Source organism: Cynocephalus volans, chromosome 13 (genome assembly GCF_027409185.1).
Source record: "Cynocephalus volans isolate mCynVol1 chromosome 13, mCynVol1.pri, whole genome shotgun sequence".
In the NCBI taxonomy this organism is placed as follows: Eukaryota; Metazoa; Chordata; class Mammalia; order Dermoptera; family Cynocephalidae; genus Cynocephalus; species Cynocephalus volans.
The window spans coordinates 32883377-32903877 of NC_084472.1; the positions used below are offsets into that span (position 1 = coordinate 32883377).

The 20501-nt window shown below is 35.2% G+C and overlaps 1 protein-coding gene and 1 non-coding gene across 4 annotated transcripts in view; both read left to right on the plus strand.

Moving 5' to 3' along the window:
• Positions 1 to 20501, plus strand: part of KIAA1328 (KIAA1328 ortholog) — a 357584-nt gene that overhangs the window by 225636 nt on the left and 111447 nt on the right. For 2 of the 3 annotated variants that reach the window (XM_063077081.1, XM_063077083.1), the window contains exon 8: positions 219 to 326. The exons of the other annotated variant lie outside the window; for it this stretch is intronic. In XM_063077081.1, coding sequence (XP_062933151.1) covers positions 219 to 326 — 108 coding nt within the window. The remainder of the gene's footprint in view (positions 1 to 218; positions 327 to 20501) is intronic. 3 annotated transcript variants of the gene reach the window in all.
• Positions 15581 to 15687, plus strand: LOC134362351 (U6 spliceosomal RNA). Its single transcript, XR_010021607.1, has one exon. It is a non-coding gene; the product is annotated as a U6 spliceosomal RNA (small nuclear RNA).

A 20501-nucleotide genomic window follows, 5' to 3' on the forward strand; every position in this document is an offset into this window, starting at 1 on the left:
TCCCCTACTACCCTATAAAAAAAGAAAATTTAAATTCCTATGAAACTGATTTGTTTTTCTTTAGTGTATTTAGGAATTACTTATTTATTTTTGACAGATTGAGTTTTAATCTGAGAATAATTACTGTTGTCTAGCTAGAAGAGCATGGTTTTCCAAGGATTATCATTCAGTTTTTCAGGCTCCACAGGATTAGAAATTTTCTAAATTTATTTTTACAGGTTAAGAACTCAAGCTGTATTTAAGTCAAGAGAACAGGTTGCTGACAAAGAATTTACTAAACCCCAAGAGCTTGATCTGGATATGAATGGAAGTGACTCTGGACCAAGGTAAACCTAAAGGCAAGAATATTAAGGATATCGAGATTTAGAATATGTTTGGTTTATGGCTCTATATCAGTTAATACAGTTTTCTGATCATACAATTACATTCTCATTATTAAATTTTGAGAAGTATGGAACAGTATGAAGAAGAAAATAATAATTATTCATAATCCTATCACTCTTTGAGCCCTTTTCTCCTACTTTTCTTTGTAAGATATTTTGCATTGAATAAAAGGATTATGCTTATACAGAATTTTATTTGTTACTTTTTTCACTGTATCCTATTTTCTGATCTTATTAAATACTTTGTAAAAAACATTAATTTATTCAACAAATATTTATCATGTGGCAACTGTGCCTTAATATTTATCTATTAGCCTGCTGCTGGGTAATATAGGGCTTTGCTATTATAAATTATGCCTTGAAGAACATTTTTCTAAATAAATTTTTTACTTTCTCTTTACTTATTTCCTTGGTATAGATTCTTGTAAGTGGAATTCTACTTCAAAGTGTATGTGAATCTTGATTCACATTGCCAAATTGTTTTTTAATTCAACTTATACCCTCAATGTAGTGTTTAAGAAATCTCTTTTTATGTAATTTGAGGAATTTTTGGTCATTTTTTAAAAAATCTTTTTCTCTATCCTTTCTTCTCTCCTTTTAGGACTCCAGTTACATGTGTTTTAAACCTGTAGAACCTGTAGATATTGTCCTACAGGTTTGAATAATTTCTATTGATCTTTAATCAAGTTCATCAGCTCTTCCATTATTTCCCTTTCCAATTTGTTGTTTAGCTCCTATGGTGATTTTTTTTTTTTTTTTTTTTTTTTTTTTTTTTTTTTTGAGTTTCAGATACTGTATTTTTCAGTTCTGGAATTTCCATTTGGGTCTTTGTTCTAAATTCTATTTCTCTGCTAAGATTTTCTATTTTATTTATCACAAGTATTTCTTTTCTTTTTTTTTTTTATGTTCTTGAGTGTAGTCATAATAACTCCTCTAAAATGCTTGTCTGTTAAGTCTAACACTAGAGTCATCTTGGGGTTTTTCTCCATTGATTAACTTTTCTCTTAAGCTTTGGTTATGTTTTCCTGTTTCTTTGTATATCCAGTAATTTTGGATTGTATTGTGGTCATTGTAAATGATTCTGGAATTCAGTTATAGTACTCTGAACACTTTTGATATTTTTGTGTTACAGCAGGCAGTTAACTTCACTGAACTTAGACTGTAAGCTCTATCTCCCTGGAGTAAGTGACAGTGAAAATGACTGAGTTTTTTTTTTCAACCTTAGCTGAGCTGCTTGAGTCTATTGGCTTGGCATCTGGGTCTGCACGGCTGGTCCTGAAGCCTCAGTCCACAGAGGCCAGCTTGGCACCAGGGTCTACTGGGGTAGGACTTGAGCCTGGGGCCAACCTGGTGCTGAGGCAAGTGTGGAGCCATGGTGGCTGGTCCTAGGTTCCACCTAGGATCCTGGATGCTGACCTAGTGCCTCGAACCACAAGGACTGGCCTGGCCTGGAATCTGGGGCTATGGTGAAAGGCGTGGACCTTGGGGGCTGGCCTAGAGGCTGGATGTGTGGTTACCGACCTGGAGGCTAGGTCTGTGATGGCTGGCCTGGGTCCTAGGGCCATGGGGGCCAGCTGGTGCTGGGATCTCCTGGGATGGTCCTTAGACCCTGGATCTGCTGGAGCATGGGACTCCAGGTGCCAGTCTAATGACTAGTGCTGCAAGGGCTAGCCTGGTGCTGGGGTGGGCGAAGCCTGGGGCTGTCTGAAACCCGAGTATATGGGGACTGGCCTGGCACTGGGAGAGTTCCAATCCTAGGGCTTCTGGGGCTGGTCCGAAGACTGGGGCCACTGAGGTCAGCCTGGCAGTGGGGCGGGCCCAGAGATTCAATCTCTGGGCCTGCCCCACCACCAGGTCTGGAGCCAAAGCTGACAGGATCCCACCTGAAGCAGGAGTGGACCTGGAAGCTCAGTCCATAGGTACTGGCCTGGAGTCTGGGGCTGTGAGGGCCTGCCCAGACTGGGTTTTATTTGGGCAGGCCCAGTGTTGGGGTCTGAGGCAAAGTTTGGTGCTCACTTCCCTTTCCTTCCCCAACAAAGAGGGTCTCTGTCTCCACCTTGCTGCCTGGGATTAGGGGAGGGATGACATAGATAGTGTAAAACTGTTCTTCCTACCCTCTTCAATATGTCTTTTCTTATTGCTGTGCTACAACCAAGTGCTATAATTTCTCACCTGGTTTCCTTAGCTCTTGTGGAGGTATTCTTATGTGTGGATAGTTGTTTAAATTGATGTTGGGGGTGGAGGGGATGAGGGGAAGTAAGTGCTTTAAAGTCCTATTCTGCCATCTTGCTGACATTTCTCCTTCAATAAGCAATTTTAACTATTTTAGATGTTTTCTCTTTTATCTGTTCCTTCTAGTATTTATATCTGCATTTCTGCGTAAGAGACTTATGTAGTCATTAAGTATTGAATTTCTGCTATGGGGGATGATGATTTAGCTCTCACAGATAACTATCTATGTGCTCTCTCCTTCTTTTCTCCCTTTTTTTATCCCTCTCTCTATTTACCTCACTCCCTTTTTCCCTCTTATCCCTCTTTTTTTCTCCCCCTTTCTCTAATAACATTACCTACACAGAAGTTATTTCCTTCCTTCTGTCCTTTCAATATGTCTGTATCAAAATATTTATAATGTATTTCATGAATAGCTGAAGCAGGTAAATTTAATTTTTATATAATTTTTTTCTGTAATTTAAAAATGCCTTATTTAGCACAGAAAGACAAATACTGCATCTCATTTATATTTGGAATCTAAGAAAGTTGAACTCATAGAAGCAGAGAGTAGAATGGTAATTGCCAGGGCTGGGGTTGTGGAGTAGATAGGGAGATGTTGGTCAGAGTACAGTTTTAGTTAGACAGGTTGAATAAGTTCTGGAGATCTATTGTCCAGGATAGTGACTGTATTTAATAATAATATATACTTGAAATTTGCTGAGAGTGGATATTAAATGTTCTCACCACACACAAAAAAATAAGTATATGAGGTGATGAATATGTTAACTAGCATGATTTAATCATTTCACATATGTATCAAAACATCACATATCATAAATGTACGTGTTTGGTATACGTAATGTATGCCATAAATATACGTAAATATCTGCCAATTGAAAAATTTTTAAATAAAATTAAAACACCTTATTTAATTTCCTATGTACTTATTTATATATTTATTCATTCACATATTTATAAAGTTTCCCCCATGTGCTTGGCATTGTTCTAGACTTTGAGGGATATAGAAGTACACAAAGCAGACAAAAATTTACGTTCTTATGTCTTGTCATTCCCAAACTCACCCAGAAAGTACAATTCTCTGAATATATTCAGACACATCAGTTATTCTACCGTATCTCTTCATTTCTTCTTTCATTTTATAGTGATTTCCCCTTGCACCCCCCTTTTTTTTCTTTCCTTGTTTTGTTTTTGTTTTTTTTAAATATCACTCCTGGAGCCCTATATAAAATTTTGCTCTGGTCCGACTTGGTTATTTTCTGGGCTTGCTACCTAGTGATTTCATCCTGAAATTTCCTTATCCATTATCTTGGAAATTTACTTCTTTTCTGGGTTATATTCCCCTTTTCCTAGATCATGTGTTATATCCTCTTTTTGGTTTATATTCCATCTTATTGAAACATGTTCTTCAATAGCTTACTGAAAAGGAGTACTTAGGTGATCATTTTTTAAGACATCACACCCCTGAAAAGTGTCTTTAATCTGTCATCATGTTTAATTTATAGTTTGGCTATATATAGAATTCTGGTTTAGTAATTATTTTTCCTCAAAAGGGATTGAAGATTGTGTTCCATTATCTTCTAGTTTCTAGCGTTGCCATTAAGAAGTTTGATACAATTTGATTCTTGATCTTTTTAATGTTATCTGTTCTCCATGAAAACTATTAGGATCTTGTTTTTCTCTGCATGCTTATAAAAATTAATGTTGATGTGCTTTAGTTGGGAATTTTATCATTTGTTGTACTGGGTAATCAGTAGACTCTTTCAATTGGGAAGCTTTCTTCTATTTAGGGAAATTTTCTTTGTAAATTTCCCCCATCTCATTTTCTGTACTGTGTCTTTTTGGAACTCATCTTACTCAGATGTTAAATCTGTTGGAATCATCTCTCATTTTCTAATTTTTCTCTCGTATCTTTCATATCTGTCTTTTTTTTCTAGTTTCTGAGAGATTTCCTGAACTTTATTTTGTTGAATTTTGTTACTGCTATAACTTTTAATTTCCAAGAACACCTTATTCTCTGATTGTCCTTTTTTTTTTCTTGGCGGCTGGCCAATATGGGGATCTGACCCTTGACTTTAGTGTTATAAGGCCACACTCTAACCAACTGAGCTAGGTGGCCAGCCTTTGATTGTCCTTTTTTAAAATAAGAACCTATTCTTTTTTTGTATTTGCAATATTTTTTCTTTTCTTTGAAGATATTTATACCAATTTTTGAAGTATCATCTGTTCCTGGTACATTCTGTCTATTTTCACCAACTTCAAGTTTCTTTATTCCACAAATGTCTGATGATCCATTTATATTTACAAGCAAAATAGTAAAAAGCTATTGAACTCTCAGTATATATAAGCAGGGCTTGTCAACTGATGGACTTCACTGTGATCATGTAGGAACCCTGGAGACCCCTACCTGTTAATTGTCCATAGGTTTTTTTTGTTTTGGGGGACGGGGGTTTCTTGAGGTGGTTAGTTTCCCTAGAGATAAATCTTCTGCCTGGTTGAGAGCTTTGTATAGCTTGGCTGCCAGTGTGGAGAGTTCAGTGAGGAGGAGGAAAGGGACCTGTCACTCATTTGTAGGCTTTCACTTAATCCCCCTTTAACTATGTGGAATTTCTTCCCTCAACTATATTTCAGTTCTCTGTCATGTTTCAGCTCACTGCCTCCCTTACCCCAGCTAGTATATATTTCAGTTTTGATTTTTCTAGTGGGTAATTGAGTTTTTCACCTCATACATTTGTTAAAATTTTGTGACATCTCTTATCTGTTGTCCTGTCTTGTTCACTTTTCTGTGACCACATAGGCATATGTCTTTTTTTATCCTTCTGCTATTATTTTTGAGTGGTTTCAGAAGGGAATAGAGATACGTTTTCAATCAACCATGTATATTGCCTCTCCAGTGTTGATGTATATGATTAAACAATATTTGGCAATTTAGTAGGTAGAAAGATAGAATTCTGTTGATACTATTTTAATTTTCAATTATTCAATATTCAGTTAGGATGAACATTTTTCTATGTGTTTATTAACCCTTTGTGTTTCTTCTTCATGGAATTTTTGTTTCCTATGTCTACATTTTTTATGTAGGGGCATTATATTTCTTCTTTACTTGATATGTAAGACTTTATTATTATATTTATTTTAAATGTAAAATATTTTTCTATTTCTTAAATGCTTTTCATGTTTATCTGTATCTTAATTACTTTTGTACTTGCTTATGGTAGAAAAAAATATAAAATGCTGATAAGCCAAAAGAAGAAAATGTACCCGTAATCTTATCATATAGAGGTAATCTTACTATATAACTTCTAGATCTTATTTATGAGTATGTGTTGTATATTTATATTATACATTTTGTTTCATAATTAATACTAAAATATTTTTAATGAAACTTTTAAAAACTTAAAAGTAAACATTTCTTTTAGAAAATATAAAACATCTAAAGACATATCAAGAAAATATCAAATATCAGTCATCTATAATTCTCTATTTCTGTCTCTATCCTCACTGCTGTCTTGGTCTAATTAGTGTTAGCACCCTGATGTGTATCCTTCTAAACATTTCTTTATGCTTACAAATATATACATCTGTATACATTTGAGATCAAACCGAACATTTTTTTTCACTTAACAGTACTTAATGATTATTTATCAGGTGTTTAGATATAGAGCTGTAGTAAGCAGAATAATTTTCCCCCAAAGGTGTCCATGCTCTAACACCCTAGGAGTGCCTATGTGTGTGTGCTTTTCTGGTAGAGAGAGTAGGTCCCTATCCCTGGTCCATCAAAATTCTATCCTATCTTTTAGGACTTATCTCAAATATTACTTCTTTCAGAAATCTTTTCCTTGTGCTTCTTTTATAGCCCTTATATTCTTGATTCATATTTGTGTTATTTGTCTTACTCTACTGTTTAGGATACTTGATTGAAGGTAGTGGATTCTCTACATCTCCTGCAGTATTTAGCAAGGTTTTGTCCTTTAATAATACATGTTTAATAAAAACTTTTGTTGAATTGCTCAGCATTATATGAAAATGTGAAAATGGTGAGATTTTCAGGAGGCTGCAGAATTACACAATTGTTAATTTTTGCATAGCCAGTAAACAAATATCAAACTAACTAAAAACAAACCAGAGGACCTATAAACAATCAGAGTTGCTTGTGACTTTTTAAGTCATTACCATATTTTATGTGATAATTATCTTCCAATGGTTTGGTTCAGCTGTGCCCTATTATTTGCTGTTACTTGTCATTAAAGGCTCACATTTATTTTCATTCTACCACATTTGTGCAGGAAGGCAGCAATGTAAACTCCCTTGCCTGTGATTCTCCCCACAGATAATAGAAAATAAATTGCAATTAGATTTTGGTAATTGTATATAATTAACTCAAAATGAGCTGTTAATTATAAAAAATATGTTTTTCACTTTCTCATTATCTCATTTATTTTAGTTCCAAATTCTTAATGCCTCTCTTGAGTAAGTTTAATATTTTAAATACACTGAGTATTTTTAATACTAAGATAATTTAAATTTTCAAACAAACAAAATTTAGCTTAAAATTAAATTTTGTCTAGGGAGTTCTACTGTTAAAGTCAAAGAGCCTGCAAGGTAGAAAGACGGTCATTTTCATAACAGTTCTTGATTATATTTTTCAAAATTAACAGGCATTTTTGTTTAAATAATACTACAAAAACTGCTCAAGGCTGTACAGTATTCTGTCCTGATTTGTCTCTATTTCTTCCTGGTGTTAGTGCAGACAACATCATTTCCACAACCAGCTGAATCAAGGAGACATTGAATTCATTGTCTTTACTTCTCTTAACCTCACATTATATTAAATAATTTAGGTGCTGTTTAGAGTAAATTCTTGGCTTTATAATGACTCAGACTTTGGAAGCAGCTGTCAGAGTTTCTTTAAACTGTATGTACAATAACATTTTGAAATGTTTGTGGTCTTATCAGAGGCATAGTAAGAACTATTTTTTTTTCAGAACTGGTGTATAGTTTTACCTTATTTTTGTCACAATTATTTAAATTTAGATCATGCATGCCCAGATGCCCCTAAACCTTAAAGCATGTTCATCTTTTCAAATAGAGCACATTTTAAAATCTCATTCTTTCTCAGTAAAGTACGAAGACCATCTACTAAGGATAGCAGTAAGGATAGCATCTGGGAAGAGGATAGAATACTTGAAATAGCCTCAAGGGAAGATATAATAATAAGTCATCAAAAGATGATGAATAAAGTATTGCATCCAGAATATACAGGTTCTCTCCATAGGATAAGAAAAAGTACCCCAAATAGGCAACTCTCAGAAAAGTAAATAGCCAATACATAAAATCTTCTCACAATCAATAAGGGAAAAGCAAAAATTAAAACAACAAAAACAACATTTTAAAATTAATAAATTGGCAAAATAGTTAAGTTTAATCAGGTGTTAACAGTGTGGGGAAACATAACTTTCGTACACTACTGGTAGGAGTGCAAATTGCTAGAGCCACTTTAGAGGTTGGTTTGGCAATATCATTTTACAATTATTTCTAACTATCAGTGATAACTGGCACAGCAACTTCACTTCAAGTTATTTCTCCCTTCCTTCTAACTTTTCTTCATCTCTTTCCTCTTTATAACCCAAAGACCCTAAACAGTTGCTCATGCAAAAAGAGAATATTTCTCCAGTGTTTCTTTCGAAGTTCTTTTAACAACACAACTGATTAATGTTGGTGGGGATTATTGTTGTTTACCCTACACACACTAGAAATCATCAGTAAAATTGTAAAGTTGGGTTCAGAGACATCTTAGTATAGAGTACTACCAAAGTAAAATGAGAAAAAATATGTTATTAATTGAATGTTATATAGCTTCTGTAGTAGAAAAATTTTCAGAGATTGGACAGTGACCTTCCTATCCTCTCGTTCTTTTGAGTTATAATGGAAAGAGCTGTTTCCTCTTCAGTACTTTCTTCTAGACCCACATTTCAATCTTCCCAAATCCTTTCCCTTTTTTAATAAATATAAAGATTATTACTTAAACTGAATTACCAATGACCCAACAATTCTACTCTACACAAAGACTTTTATATGAATGTTCATAGCAGCATTATTTTCAATAGTTAAAAAGTGGAAACATCCCAAATGTCCAGCAACTGGTGAATGGATAAACAAATTGTTATATATTTATACAATGGAATATTTGGCAATGAAAAGGAACAAAGTACTAATACATGCTACAACATGGACAGACCTTGAAAACATGATTCCATTTATATGAAATGTCCAGAAAAGGCAAATCTAGAGATAAAAGAAACTAGTGATTGCCTAGTGTTGGAAGTGGGAATGGGGAGCAACTGCAAATGGGTATGAGGTTTCTTTTGGGGGTGTCGGAAATAACCTAAAATTAGATCGTGATGATGTTCGTACAACTCTAAACTTACTAAAAATCATTTTAAATGTGTGAATTTTATGGTGTGTCAATTACACCTTACTAAAAATTTTTTAAAAGTTATTCCCTGTTTTTAGTATTGTCAAATTAAAAATAAATTGTCAACTTCAAAATAAATTAAATGTCACTAAGAGTAAAAGAAGTGGCACAAAGCTTTGCTTGCTTTCAGACTGATTTAACCTTTCTCTTTTCCTCCTCAAGATTTTCCTGCCCACTCTCACCCCTTAAACTACTTGAGAATTCTTTTTTAAAACTGAATTATCCAAGATGACTGGTTAGGATCCCTTGCTGTATCCATAACTGACACAATGGTAAAATAATCAGGAGCATATACTGTTTTTGTTTGTTTTTTTGGCAGCTGGCTGATACAGGGATCTGAACTGCAAATACTGTTCAAATCTTATTTGTGAGACTTATGGCCTGGTGAATTATAATGTAATTTTTAAAAATGTATATATAACCAACGATTTTAAAAGATGAATTGGTGCTAAGTATATAATTTATTAAATCAACTTTTACATTTTTTCATTGTGAGCAGTAAGGGAGATGGTTCACACATCTTCAACAATCTGGTGCCTATTCTCTCCAAGGTCTTACATAGCCTTCAGGAGCAAAGCTTCATTCTTTCATTTCATACCATGGAACCTCACTTCTCCACCCTTACCACAAACACTGGTTTTAAAATGATAGCTATTAGACTGAAATGTAAGCCTACTTAGGGTTCTCCCCAGCTGTTGTCTACACAGATGCTTCTCAAGTTACAATGGGATTACCTCCCAGTAAACCCATCGTAAATTGAAAATATCATAAGTGCATTTTTGACTTAATAATGTTTTCAATTTAGGATAGGTTTATCCAGACGTAACCCCATTGTAAGTTGAGAAGCATACTGAACATGTATTGCTTTCACACCATTGTAAAATCGAAAAACTACTGTAAATCGGGGACAGTTTGTACATGATTTGATACTTTGCAGATTGATGGTACTCAAATAGGAAAAGAAAACCTACTGTGTCCTCAAATATATATATTCAGCATATGCTTAGAATTACTTCTTCATGTGTAATATCTACATGTTCTTGGCTCCAGATAATTTTTAAATCAGATTTATCACCTCATTTCAATTATGTAAATAATTTGTGGGTTAAATATTTTCTAAAATGGCAATTCATAGATTTTTAGTATATTAGATTATCCGTGTACCCTTTTTCCAGGGTCTAATTTATGTATGTATGGGAGTGGGAAGTAGAAAACATCATCCATAGAAATTAGAGAAATTTCCTGAAAGATATTGCTGTTACCCTGGTTAAATATAAGGAGTTGGATAATAAATTTTATGAACATTTACACTTTATCTGCTGTACATGGATGGATAGAATAATGGTGGTTCTCAGCCTTTTCTCTTACATACTTACACAAATCTTTTTGAAAGTATTTTTCTTCCTAGCTAACAATATTTGTGGGATTGGGGAATTGGAAGTTTCATTGCCACTTGAGTCTGCTTGCTTTGATAACCTTATTCCCAGATTTATTTGGAATGAGAGCAGTTCGATTTCTTTTTAAACAGTAACTGCCTATTCTGCTCCAATCTGAAACATATGGGTTCTTGTCACTATATGGAGCAGAGGTGGTATCTTGAATAGTGAATACTATTTTCTAGGAGAGAGAGAAAAACAATAGACTTGGAGGTGTCAGCTGGTTAAAAAATACCACATATTTTTATCATTTTTTTTTTTGAAACCCCAATAAATGGAGATTGGTCTGAAGCCAACAACTGCATATTTAGTTGTTATATCCAATCTTTGGTAGAATCCAAAGGAACGTTTCTGGATAATATGATCTAATTAATAAAATATGTCCAGGTCAAGATTTTTCTATGAAAGGAATCTTTGTGTTGTTTCATTTATGCAACTGAAATAGTTACACATTAGATATTTTGCACTTGGAGGGGGAAGTAAGAGCTAAGGCAAAATGGATGGAAGCCAAATGCATTTAACCAAAAACATCACATTGGCATATAAGACTTTTGTGTGCCTGTAAATGAATGGAGGCAGCAAAGTTAAGAGAAGTGATTATGAAGTAAATTTATTTATTCTTGTTTTCAGAAATCCCAAGAGTTCCCTCTGAAAGAATATAAAATTTGTAGAGGCCGTAAGAGGTTTTTATGTTTAATTAACAATAGCTTTAATTTGTTTTTCTAACTGCCTGGAGATAGTTTAAAAAATGATTTTTGGATTCAGGACAACTGAATACACACAGGATGAGTATACAAACCCCAAAATTTAATAAACAAATGTATTCTTTTATTTGTGGAAGCATGAGTATGTGGGAATTTCCTGGGTAGATAGGGATAGGATAGCTGAAGGTTTATCTGAAGATAAGATGATAAAAAATGGCTATTTCCAATTATACATTTTGATCATTTAGTGTCTGAGAATATGGTTGTGATCTTGATTGGCCCATGGTGGTTTGTTGTAAGTGGATGCCTGTCTCAGAAGAACTCACTATTATATATGAAATAATGCTAATTTTTGATAATCCTACAGAGAAAATTTTATATTAAGCTCAACTCATTTGTTTTTCACATTGCTCCTGTGTTGAAAAGGATTGATTTCTGCATTGCTTTTGCTATGTGGCATTTTCTCCTTTGGTACTCAGTGTGTACAAGCCTTAATCCTTTAACCTTGAGTCTGAGCCCTGGGCTATTTGATGGAAAAAGAAACTTTCTTTATTATATCACATGGCATGGTGGGATATTGTATTAGTCAGGGTCAACCAGAGAAACAGAACCAGCAGGAGATATATTTATGAGATGTATTGCAAGGAATTGACTTACGCAGTTATTGATGCTGGCTAGGCAAGTCTGAAATCCATAAGGCAGGCTTTCAGAAGGGCAGGCTGGAACTCAGGAAAAGGCTGAAGCTACTATCCACAGGGAGAATTTCTTCTGTTTCATGAATGCCTCAGCTCTACTTTTAAAACTTTTCAAGAAATTGAATCAGCCCCATTCAGATTACCCAGGATTTTATGGACTTTAATCACATCTATAAAATACAGCAACGCACAACACCTAGTTGTTGTTCACAGCAACACCTAGATTAGTGTTTGATTGGTTAACTGAGGACTTTAGCCTAGCCAAGTTGACATATAGAAAAGGCCATCATGGTCCAACCCTTGTCAACTTGGCACCTGAACACATCTCCTCAAACCATACTTAACCTCCAAGTAAAGACAATGAAAACATCATACTTCCACCTAACATGATACATCTATCCTGCGTACAACTGAAAACATGCTAACCCTTTCCCCAGAAGAGGATGGAAAGGCTGTGGGTGATGTTCACTCTTCTCCTTGTTATCTTATAACTAAAACGCTGAGATATAAAGTTAGCTTTTAACATATCTTACGTTAGATGATAAAAGGATAAGAAAGGAAACAAAAATATTTGGTTAATATACATACAGAAACATATTCATAACAAAATAAGAAACTCAACTATCACAGTCCTCATCTCTACAATTTGACCACATTGTATTAACTCATATTTATCAACTACTTTCACTACTTATTCCATATTTCCTTTGTCATCAGCAGGTACCTCAGCTGGTCATAGTTTTTTGTCTGGTAAGGTAACCCAAACCCAAACCTTCATTCCTGAAAGGGATGTGTCATTAGTAGTCCTGCCTGAATTGGGTTGTTATAGTTTCCCATTGACTGTAACACAGGACATAGTACTAGGAGGTACCCTAAGGGATCTTCCTGTATTCTAGACATACTCTTCCATTGTGTAGTAGCAACCCATTTCCCCCTTGGTAATCATGATAGGTCACCCCAGTCAGTAATGTAACCCCCTTTGCTGTTATTTCAGAGGTATGAATTACCCAAAGTGGCCAGGTAACAGTGCCAACTTCCAGTTCAGTGAAATTATTGTTGCTATCTCCTGGTGGAAGCATTTCTCCCTTTAGAACTTGGACCTCTAGACCAACAGACCATAAGGTTATTGGGAAGAGAAGCAACAATTTTGCTAGTGGATCACTAGGAGTAATAGTGGGGAGAGCTTTTCCCATTTCCACCCTTTCTTTCTTGGGCCTGTGAATGCTGACTATGGAAGAAACAATATCATATATTGGAAAATGATTTAGAGCATCCTGGAGGATCTTTCCCCAGTCCAACAAGGTATTGCAACCTAGCTAGCAGTGAAACTGAGTCTTCAAAAAGGCCATTTCACTGTTCTCTCACGATAGCTGCTTTGTGATGATAATGGATATGCTGAGACTAGGTAATTCCATGAACATTGGCCAATTGCCGTACTTAACTTTCTGTGAAGTGAGTTTCTCAATCAGAAGCAATGCTTTGTGAAATACCATGATGGTGGATAAGACATTCTGTGAGTCCATGGATGGTAGTTTTGGCAGAAGCATTGTGTACATGAAAGGAAAATTCATATCCAGAGTAAATGTCTATTCCAGTAAGATATATTTCCAGCCCTATGACAGTTACTGATACCTACAATTACCAGTTTTAAAAGTAGAGAAAAGTTATAGATAAGCAAGGATAGGAAGCTAGAATGAAAGCTGTGGTACTAGATTAGTTGGAGACATTATATATACTCATGTTTATATATTGTCTTAGACTGTCCAGGCTTCCATAACAAAATATCATATGCTGAGTGGCTTAAACAACAGAAATTTATTTTCTCACAGTTCTGGAGGCTGGAAGTCCAAGACCAAAGTGCCAGCATGGTTGGGTTCTGGTTAGGGCTTTTTTCCTGGCTTGCAGGTGGCCGCCACCTTGCTGTGTCCTTACATGGCTGAGAGAGAGAGAGAGAGTGAGCAAGCTCTTCCTATAAGGGCACTAATCCCACCATAACCTCATCTACACCTGTTTACCTCCCAGAGGCCCCATCTCCAAATATCATCACATTGGAGGTTAGGGCTTCAAATAAGAATTGGGGGGTTGTGAGGGACAGGCACAATTCAGTTCATAAAGTATATGTGTGTATGTCTCTGTGTTTGTAGGTGTATATAAAATAATTATGGCTGTATACAAAAATGTATATAGATATGTGTTAATATATGTATGTTTCCTAGCTTTGTCTCCTGAGAGGGCCTGGAAGTTGTGATACCCAGTAGCATTGAGTTCACCCAGCACCCAGATCTTGTCTTCTAAATACTATTCTCAAAAAAAAGAAACTCCTTAGAGAGATGGCTAATTGCAGGGATGGGGCAAAGAAAATGAAAGATGAGCCTGGAGTCAGAAAGCAAGGAAGTGCTCAAAAAACAAAAGCATAGGGGAATGTCAAATGAACACAGGACCCAACATAAAAGCTGCCAGTGGCCAAAGTTGGAGCAATTTGCACAATAAAATAAATAGTATGATGTTGGATTACTATCCAAAGTATAAAATAAGCATAGATCAGTTCATACATAAATATAAGTAAATACTGCCCCCTCAAGAAGGAAAAGCCTAATCTCTACTCCCCTTGAGCATGGGCTAGACTTAGTAACTCACACCCAAAGAAAAGGGTGTGGAAAGGGGGAAAATCATACTTTACGGTGGAAAAATCTGGCAAACACTTACTTGATCAAATGATCAAAGTTAATATCATTAGTGATTAGTAATGATGACCTCATGTAACCCCTGATATAATGTGTTAATAAAGAACTTCACTTTTTCATTATTCTTCATAAACTCCCAGAACACTGAACTAATCAGTGAACTACTCTTCAAATCTTGTCAGGTAAGGTCATGAAAAACAAGGCAAGATTGAGCAACTGTCACAGACTGAAGGAAACTAAGTAGACCTGGTGACTAAATGCATTGTGGTAACCTGGAATGGACCCAGGAAAACAACAACAACCAAGGCATAAGTGTAATAACTAATGAAATCCAGTAGTGTAGAGTCTAGTTAATAGTGATGTTCCAATGCTGTTTTCTTAGTTTTGGTAAATGCAGTATTATAACATGTTGACTTTAGGGGAAGCTGGATGAAAGGTATATGGAAACTCTCCATATTATCTTTGAAACTTTTCTGGAAATCTAAAATTACTCCAAAATAAAAAATTTATTTTTAGAAACCAGAAGGTGTAAAGACAGAAGCATATGCAAGTGAATCAGAGGAAGCATAGATTTTCTTTAAAAATTTACCTTGATTTCACAGTAGTCTGTGATTACTCAGTGTGATGTTACAGTAACTGCACTACTTTAGCAACAGGAGAAGATGGGATTATAAACAGAATTTAGTTGCACTGAATTCCAGTGACATTTATTAAAACATCCTGCATGAGAATTGTAATGTCAGGTGTTTTGTTGTTTATTTGGTTGTTTCCTTGTAAAATGATGCACAGAAGTTACTTTGGCTGACATGGAATGGAAAAAAAGCAACTTTACCTTATAGCAAAGAAAGGGAGATGAGGAGATGAGTAATTATTCTTAATTCTTTGTGGTTTGATAAAGAGATTATTTAATCTTTGTTACTTTGTTAGTAAAATGAAGTACAGAAGGGCTGGATGGTATAAGAAAGGAATGGCTTGTGCTCACTTTGGCAGCACATATACTAAAATTGGAACGATACAGAGAAGATTAGCATGGCTCCTGCACAAGGATGACACGCAAATTCGTGAAGCGTTCCACATTTTTAAAGGACATTGTTGGGGGAAGGGGGGGAGGGAGAAGGGAGGGAGGTTTTGGTGATAGGGAGCAATAATCAGCCACAATGTTTATTGACAAAATAAAATTTAAAAAAAAAAAAAAAGAAAGAAAGGAATGGCTTAGTCAAGAAATAAAAGATATGGTAGATCATCCAGAGAGCCAGTCTGGGAATTCTCAAAGAGAGCCAGCCATATGGTAGTTTACTACTTGAATGAACTACAGAAATTTGCTCTATTTGTCTTTGAATCCTAAGTCATTTGTTTACATTGCAAGCAGGTGTCTTTGCTGGAAAAAGTCAAAAAAGGATACCTTTTTAAACTCCACCTTGTTAGAAAGTTTGAAGCGTTTCTAGAAAGAATAAAGAAATGAATACAGTCTTACTGTAAGTAAAATCTGTAAGTATAAGATTCTGAGCAAGCATGTAGATTTTAGAAATTTCTAGCTTTCTTAAGTGGGGAAAAGCTTGTCAGATAAGTGACAAGTGGAAAAATATGACAGTTTAAAGAGAGTAAAAACAAGCTCTGTTCTACCATACTTATCCTATAGAGATTGTGCTTCTTGAAAAATTATACTGAAAGAATAAAAACCAGAAACATAAAGATGACTTTATGAGTTTTAGAGTTTTAAAGAGCCTGTAGAGGTATAATCCAGCTCTCTCATTTTAGCAATATACAAACTAAATAAAAAGTTTAAAAGTGTGGGCCGACCCCGTGGCGCACTTGGGAGAGTGCAGTGCTGGGAGCGCAGCGTCGCTCCCGCCGCAGGTTCGGATCCTATATAGGACTGGCTGGTGTGCTCACTGGCTGAGCGCGGTGCGGACGACACCAAGCCAAGACAAAAAAAAAAATTTAAAAGTGGAGGAGGAGAAAGATAAATTCAGTTACCAGTAGGTATATATCCAACCATTTGAAAAAAACAAAAATAGTAAAGTTCTAGTAGAAGCAAGGAAATCTATTGTCTTCTATGAGAAGAGAGTTCATCAGGTTAGTTGATGATTCTCCAGTATCCATTTGGAGGTAGCCTTATGTAGTCCTGACGTAATTCGTAAGAAAGTATGCCATCATTTTAGGACCTCTGTCTATATTTATTGTTATACAGAACCTGTTGAGAATCTTCAAATCTAATTATTTGTGACTATCAAGATGTGACCATAGGTCACAAACATAGATTTGAGGTGTAGGATCATGTCCTCAGACAACTAGAAAAATGGTTCTTATCTATAGGTGGATTACTTTATATGATTGAGAAAATCATCAAGAGCTAGCTGTCCTAAGCAAGAGAATTTTAAAACAAATACAGAGGAGGTAGTGGGATAAAACTATGAACATATTATCTAGGATAGTAGGCATGACTTGATAAAGTAGAAGAAAATGTTGATACTTGACATTAGAAAATATCTGTGAAGGGGGTTTGAAAGCAATACTTACAGATTTATATGTTCAGCATGTCAAATAAAATGAAAACATTTTCACTGGACTTTAAGTTTCTTGAGTGGATGCAGACCCCATAGTTGTTAAGATGTTTGGCAGAGAACGTGTGTGTGTGTGTGTGTGTGTGTGTGTAAAGCATAGGAATGTCCATTGAAACCAAGGAAACCCGAATAATCGCAAAGGGAGATTATTTCAGAAAGACTGGAATTGGTGGCCTCCAAGCTAAATCACGCAGACATAATGTTTGGTTAGCACAATGTTTTTAAGCACTTAAAATTTGAATGCATTTAGATGACATGACATGAAGCTAAAATAGAATCCCAAATAATAGCATTATTTTAGTAGACAGAGGAAGAGGAGCCTGCAATGGAGACAGAAACAAGCAGTGAGAGAGACTGATAGAAAACCAAGAGAAAATGATGTCATAAACGTCAAGAGGAGAAAGTGTTTCAAGAAAGGATTGGTGACCATTGTATCATACTGAAGGAGCAAGTGTAATAAGGATGAAAATTTGCCCATTGGACTTAGCAACATAGATGCTAGGGATAGAAGATGATAGACTTCGGATTTAGTGGAAGGTGAGGAAATGGTAATGACAATGGGACTTACCATGAAGGGGAGAAGAGGCAGGGAGCAGTAGCTGCAAGCAGATGTAGATCAAAGGAGGGTTTTATTAAGTCATAAGACACAAAAATATTCAAAGGTAGATAGGAAGGAAACAATAAAGATGAAGAGGTTGAAAATACAGGAGAAAGGGGATTATTGATGACATAAGGTCCCAGTGATACAGGAACTGGAATCTTAATCACAGATGGGAAAATTATCTTTAGTCAAGAGAAGTAGGACTCTACCCACTGTAACAGGAAGGAGTGTGGAAAGGATAAGTGTTTTTAAGTTCATGGGTTTGTTAGCAGGTAGTCAAGGATATTCCCATGTGGTATTCTCAATTTTCCCTGTGAATCAGGAGGTAAGGTGCTCTATGGTAGGGGAGATGAGGAAGATATAGTGCTGATGGAGGGTGGGATTAAAGGTTTGAAGAGTGGAGGTTTGAAATAACTGCTGTGAACAGCTTGAGAAGAGAGGGAAAGAGAGATGACCAGAAAAGCACAGAAAACATCTCGTGGTATTTTGTGTCCAGCTGATTTTAAAAATAGTGGATTTTAACTGCCTTTTTATAAAGCAGACCTGTTAGAGCATTGAAGTAGTGTTATGTATATTGGGAAAATATACACAGGTATGGAATCCATAATCCTGAGAATTGCATTATAAGCCATTGCAGTACAATGATTTAATAGATCAAACTCTGGAATGAGACCTGGTATCAAATCTCAGCTTTGCCAGTTACTAATTCTATGAACTTGGGCAAATTATTTAACCTTGCTAATTATTGATTTCCTCAGCCCTTCTAAAGAAAACTTCATAGGGTGGTTATGAGACTTAAGAGAGACGGTATTCTCACTTGCTGATATTACTGGAGAGCATTCAGGTAAAATCAGAGAGAGAGAGGAAAACTGGATATATTTTTCCACTTTAAGAATTCTTGACTACCTATGTGTTGTTAGCATTTCATATCCTAAAGAGAGATGAGGGCAACCAGTAGAGTTGTCATGTTCAGTCCAGTTCTGACAGAGACAGAAAAAGTTGGTCATAATTAGATAATTATGTGTAACCAAAACTTAAGGCAGAGAAAAGAGAAGCATGATTTCCTGATCTGAGACTCAAAGGGGAAGAGTCAAGAAAGCTGGGAAACTATCAGTATAATTCTGATCATGCAAATATAAATTTATTGAGGCATTAAGAGAAAATTCTTTAGATTGTGGCTGCAAAAATAGAAAGATCTGTCTCAGGGTAGTATAAGAGAATTTTGAAGAACAGTAAGAATACTATCAAATTTACTGAAGTCCAAATAAGTTTAGGGTTTTAAAACAAGTCATGGATAACTAAAATATATTATTTGATTTTTGTTTAGAGGATTAACAACAAACCAAAGATAGCCTGTTATTTGACATTAATACATCAAAGAGAATGAAACACTACTCGATTCTTATTTTTCTTCTCAAGATGAATGATCTTGGGTGTAGAACGAGTGGAACAACAATGGGTACAAGAAGAGTAAAGCAAAAGATAGGTGAGATGTGTGTGTATGTGCATATGTATTTAACACACATATATGTATGTGCCTATATACATAGATATACTTGTAGTTATATAAATTCATTTCTTCCAGCTTAGTTTACGTACATTTCAGGGTAGTAAAAGTTCCTATTGATAAGGCTGCTGAGCCTTTATTGGTCACCTCTAGGATTTGTGGAAAACCATAGAGGTGCCAAGAGATGGATGAATTTCATTAAAAGGGGGAGGGGGAGAATTAAAAGTTAGAGATTCTGAGTATTATGTGCCAATGAACTAAACATAATTCTGGACATTGTTATTAATTATAAAATGATTTATGATCTAAGATTGCCTATTGGACATATGTGGTTGCCACTTTCTCTTCCAGAATACCACTAAATTGATGAAAAAAGATGTTTGGAAAATCCAAACTTGTACCTTTCTTTTCACCCACTTCAAATAGACTTATACCCAGTTGCTCAAATAAAAAACTGCATAAACCATCTTGACTTATTTCCCTCCTTCACCCTCATATCTAGTTCATTAGTAAGTCCTATTGATCCTACTTCCAAAATTATCCACTTTCTGTCATTTTGCTTCCATCTCCATGGCTTCCACTCTAATCCAAGCTACCACCATTTCCACCCAGATTATTGTAGTTACCTGCTAACTGATGTTCCTATTTCTACTTGCAGACAAGCCAAATATCCATCAGCTGGTAAATGTATAATAGATTCTGGTTCATCCATACAGTGGAATACTACTTGCTTTTAAATAAAGATGAACAAACAACTTATACATGCAAAAACATGGGTGAACCTCAGAAGCCTTAAGTGAAAAAAGAAAAGGCAACAAAAAAGGCTATATATACTATATGATTCATTTATAGGCAATTCTAGAAAAGCAGAACTATACAGACAGAAAACAGATCAGTGGTTGCTAGGAGCTGGGGATGGGGTAAGGGACTTAACTGCAAAGATACCCAAGGGAACTTTTTGAAGTGAAAGAAATATATCTTGATTGTGATGCTGGTTACATGATTATAAATTAGTCAAAACTCACTGAACTTTACTCTTTAAAAGGATGAATTTTATTAAACTCAATTTATTATGTTATACCTTAATTAAAAAAAAATTAAAAATAATTTGCTTTTTGACCTCAGATCTATTCCTATAATTTTTCCCTTGGAAGTAAAATAATCAAAAGTTAAAGATATGTAGGCAAGTATGTTTATGGCAGCATTATTTGTAGTAAAAAAAA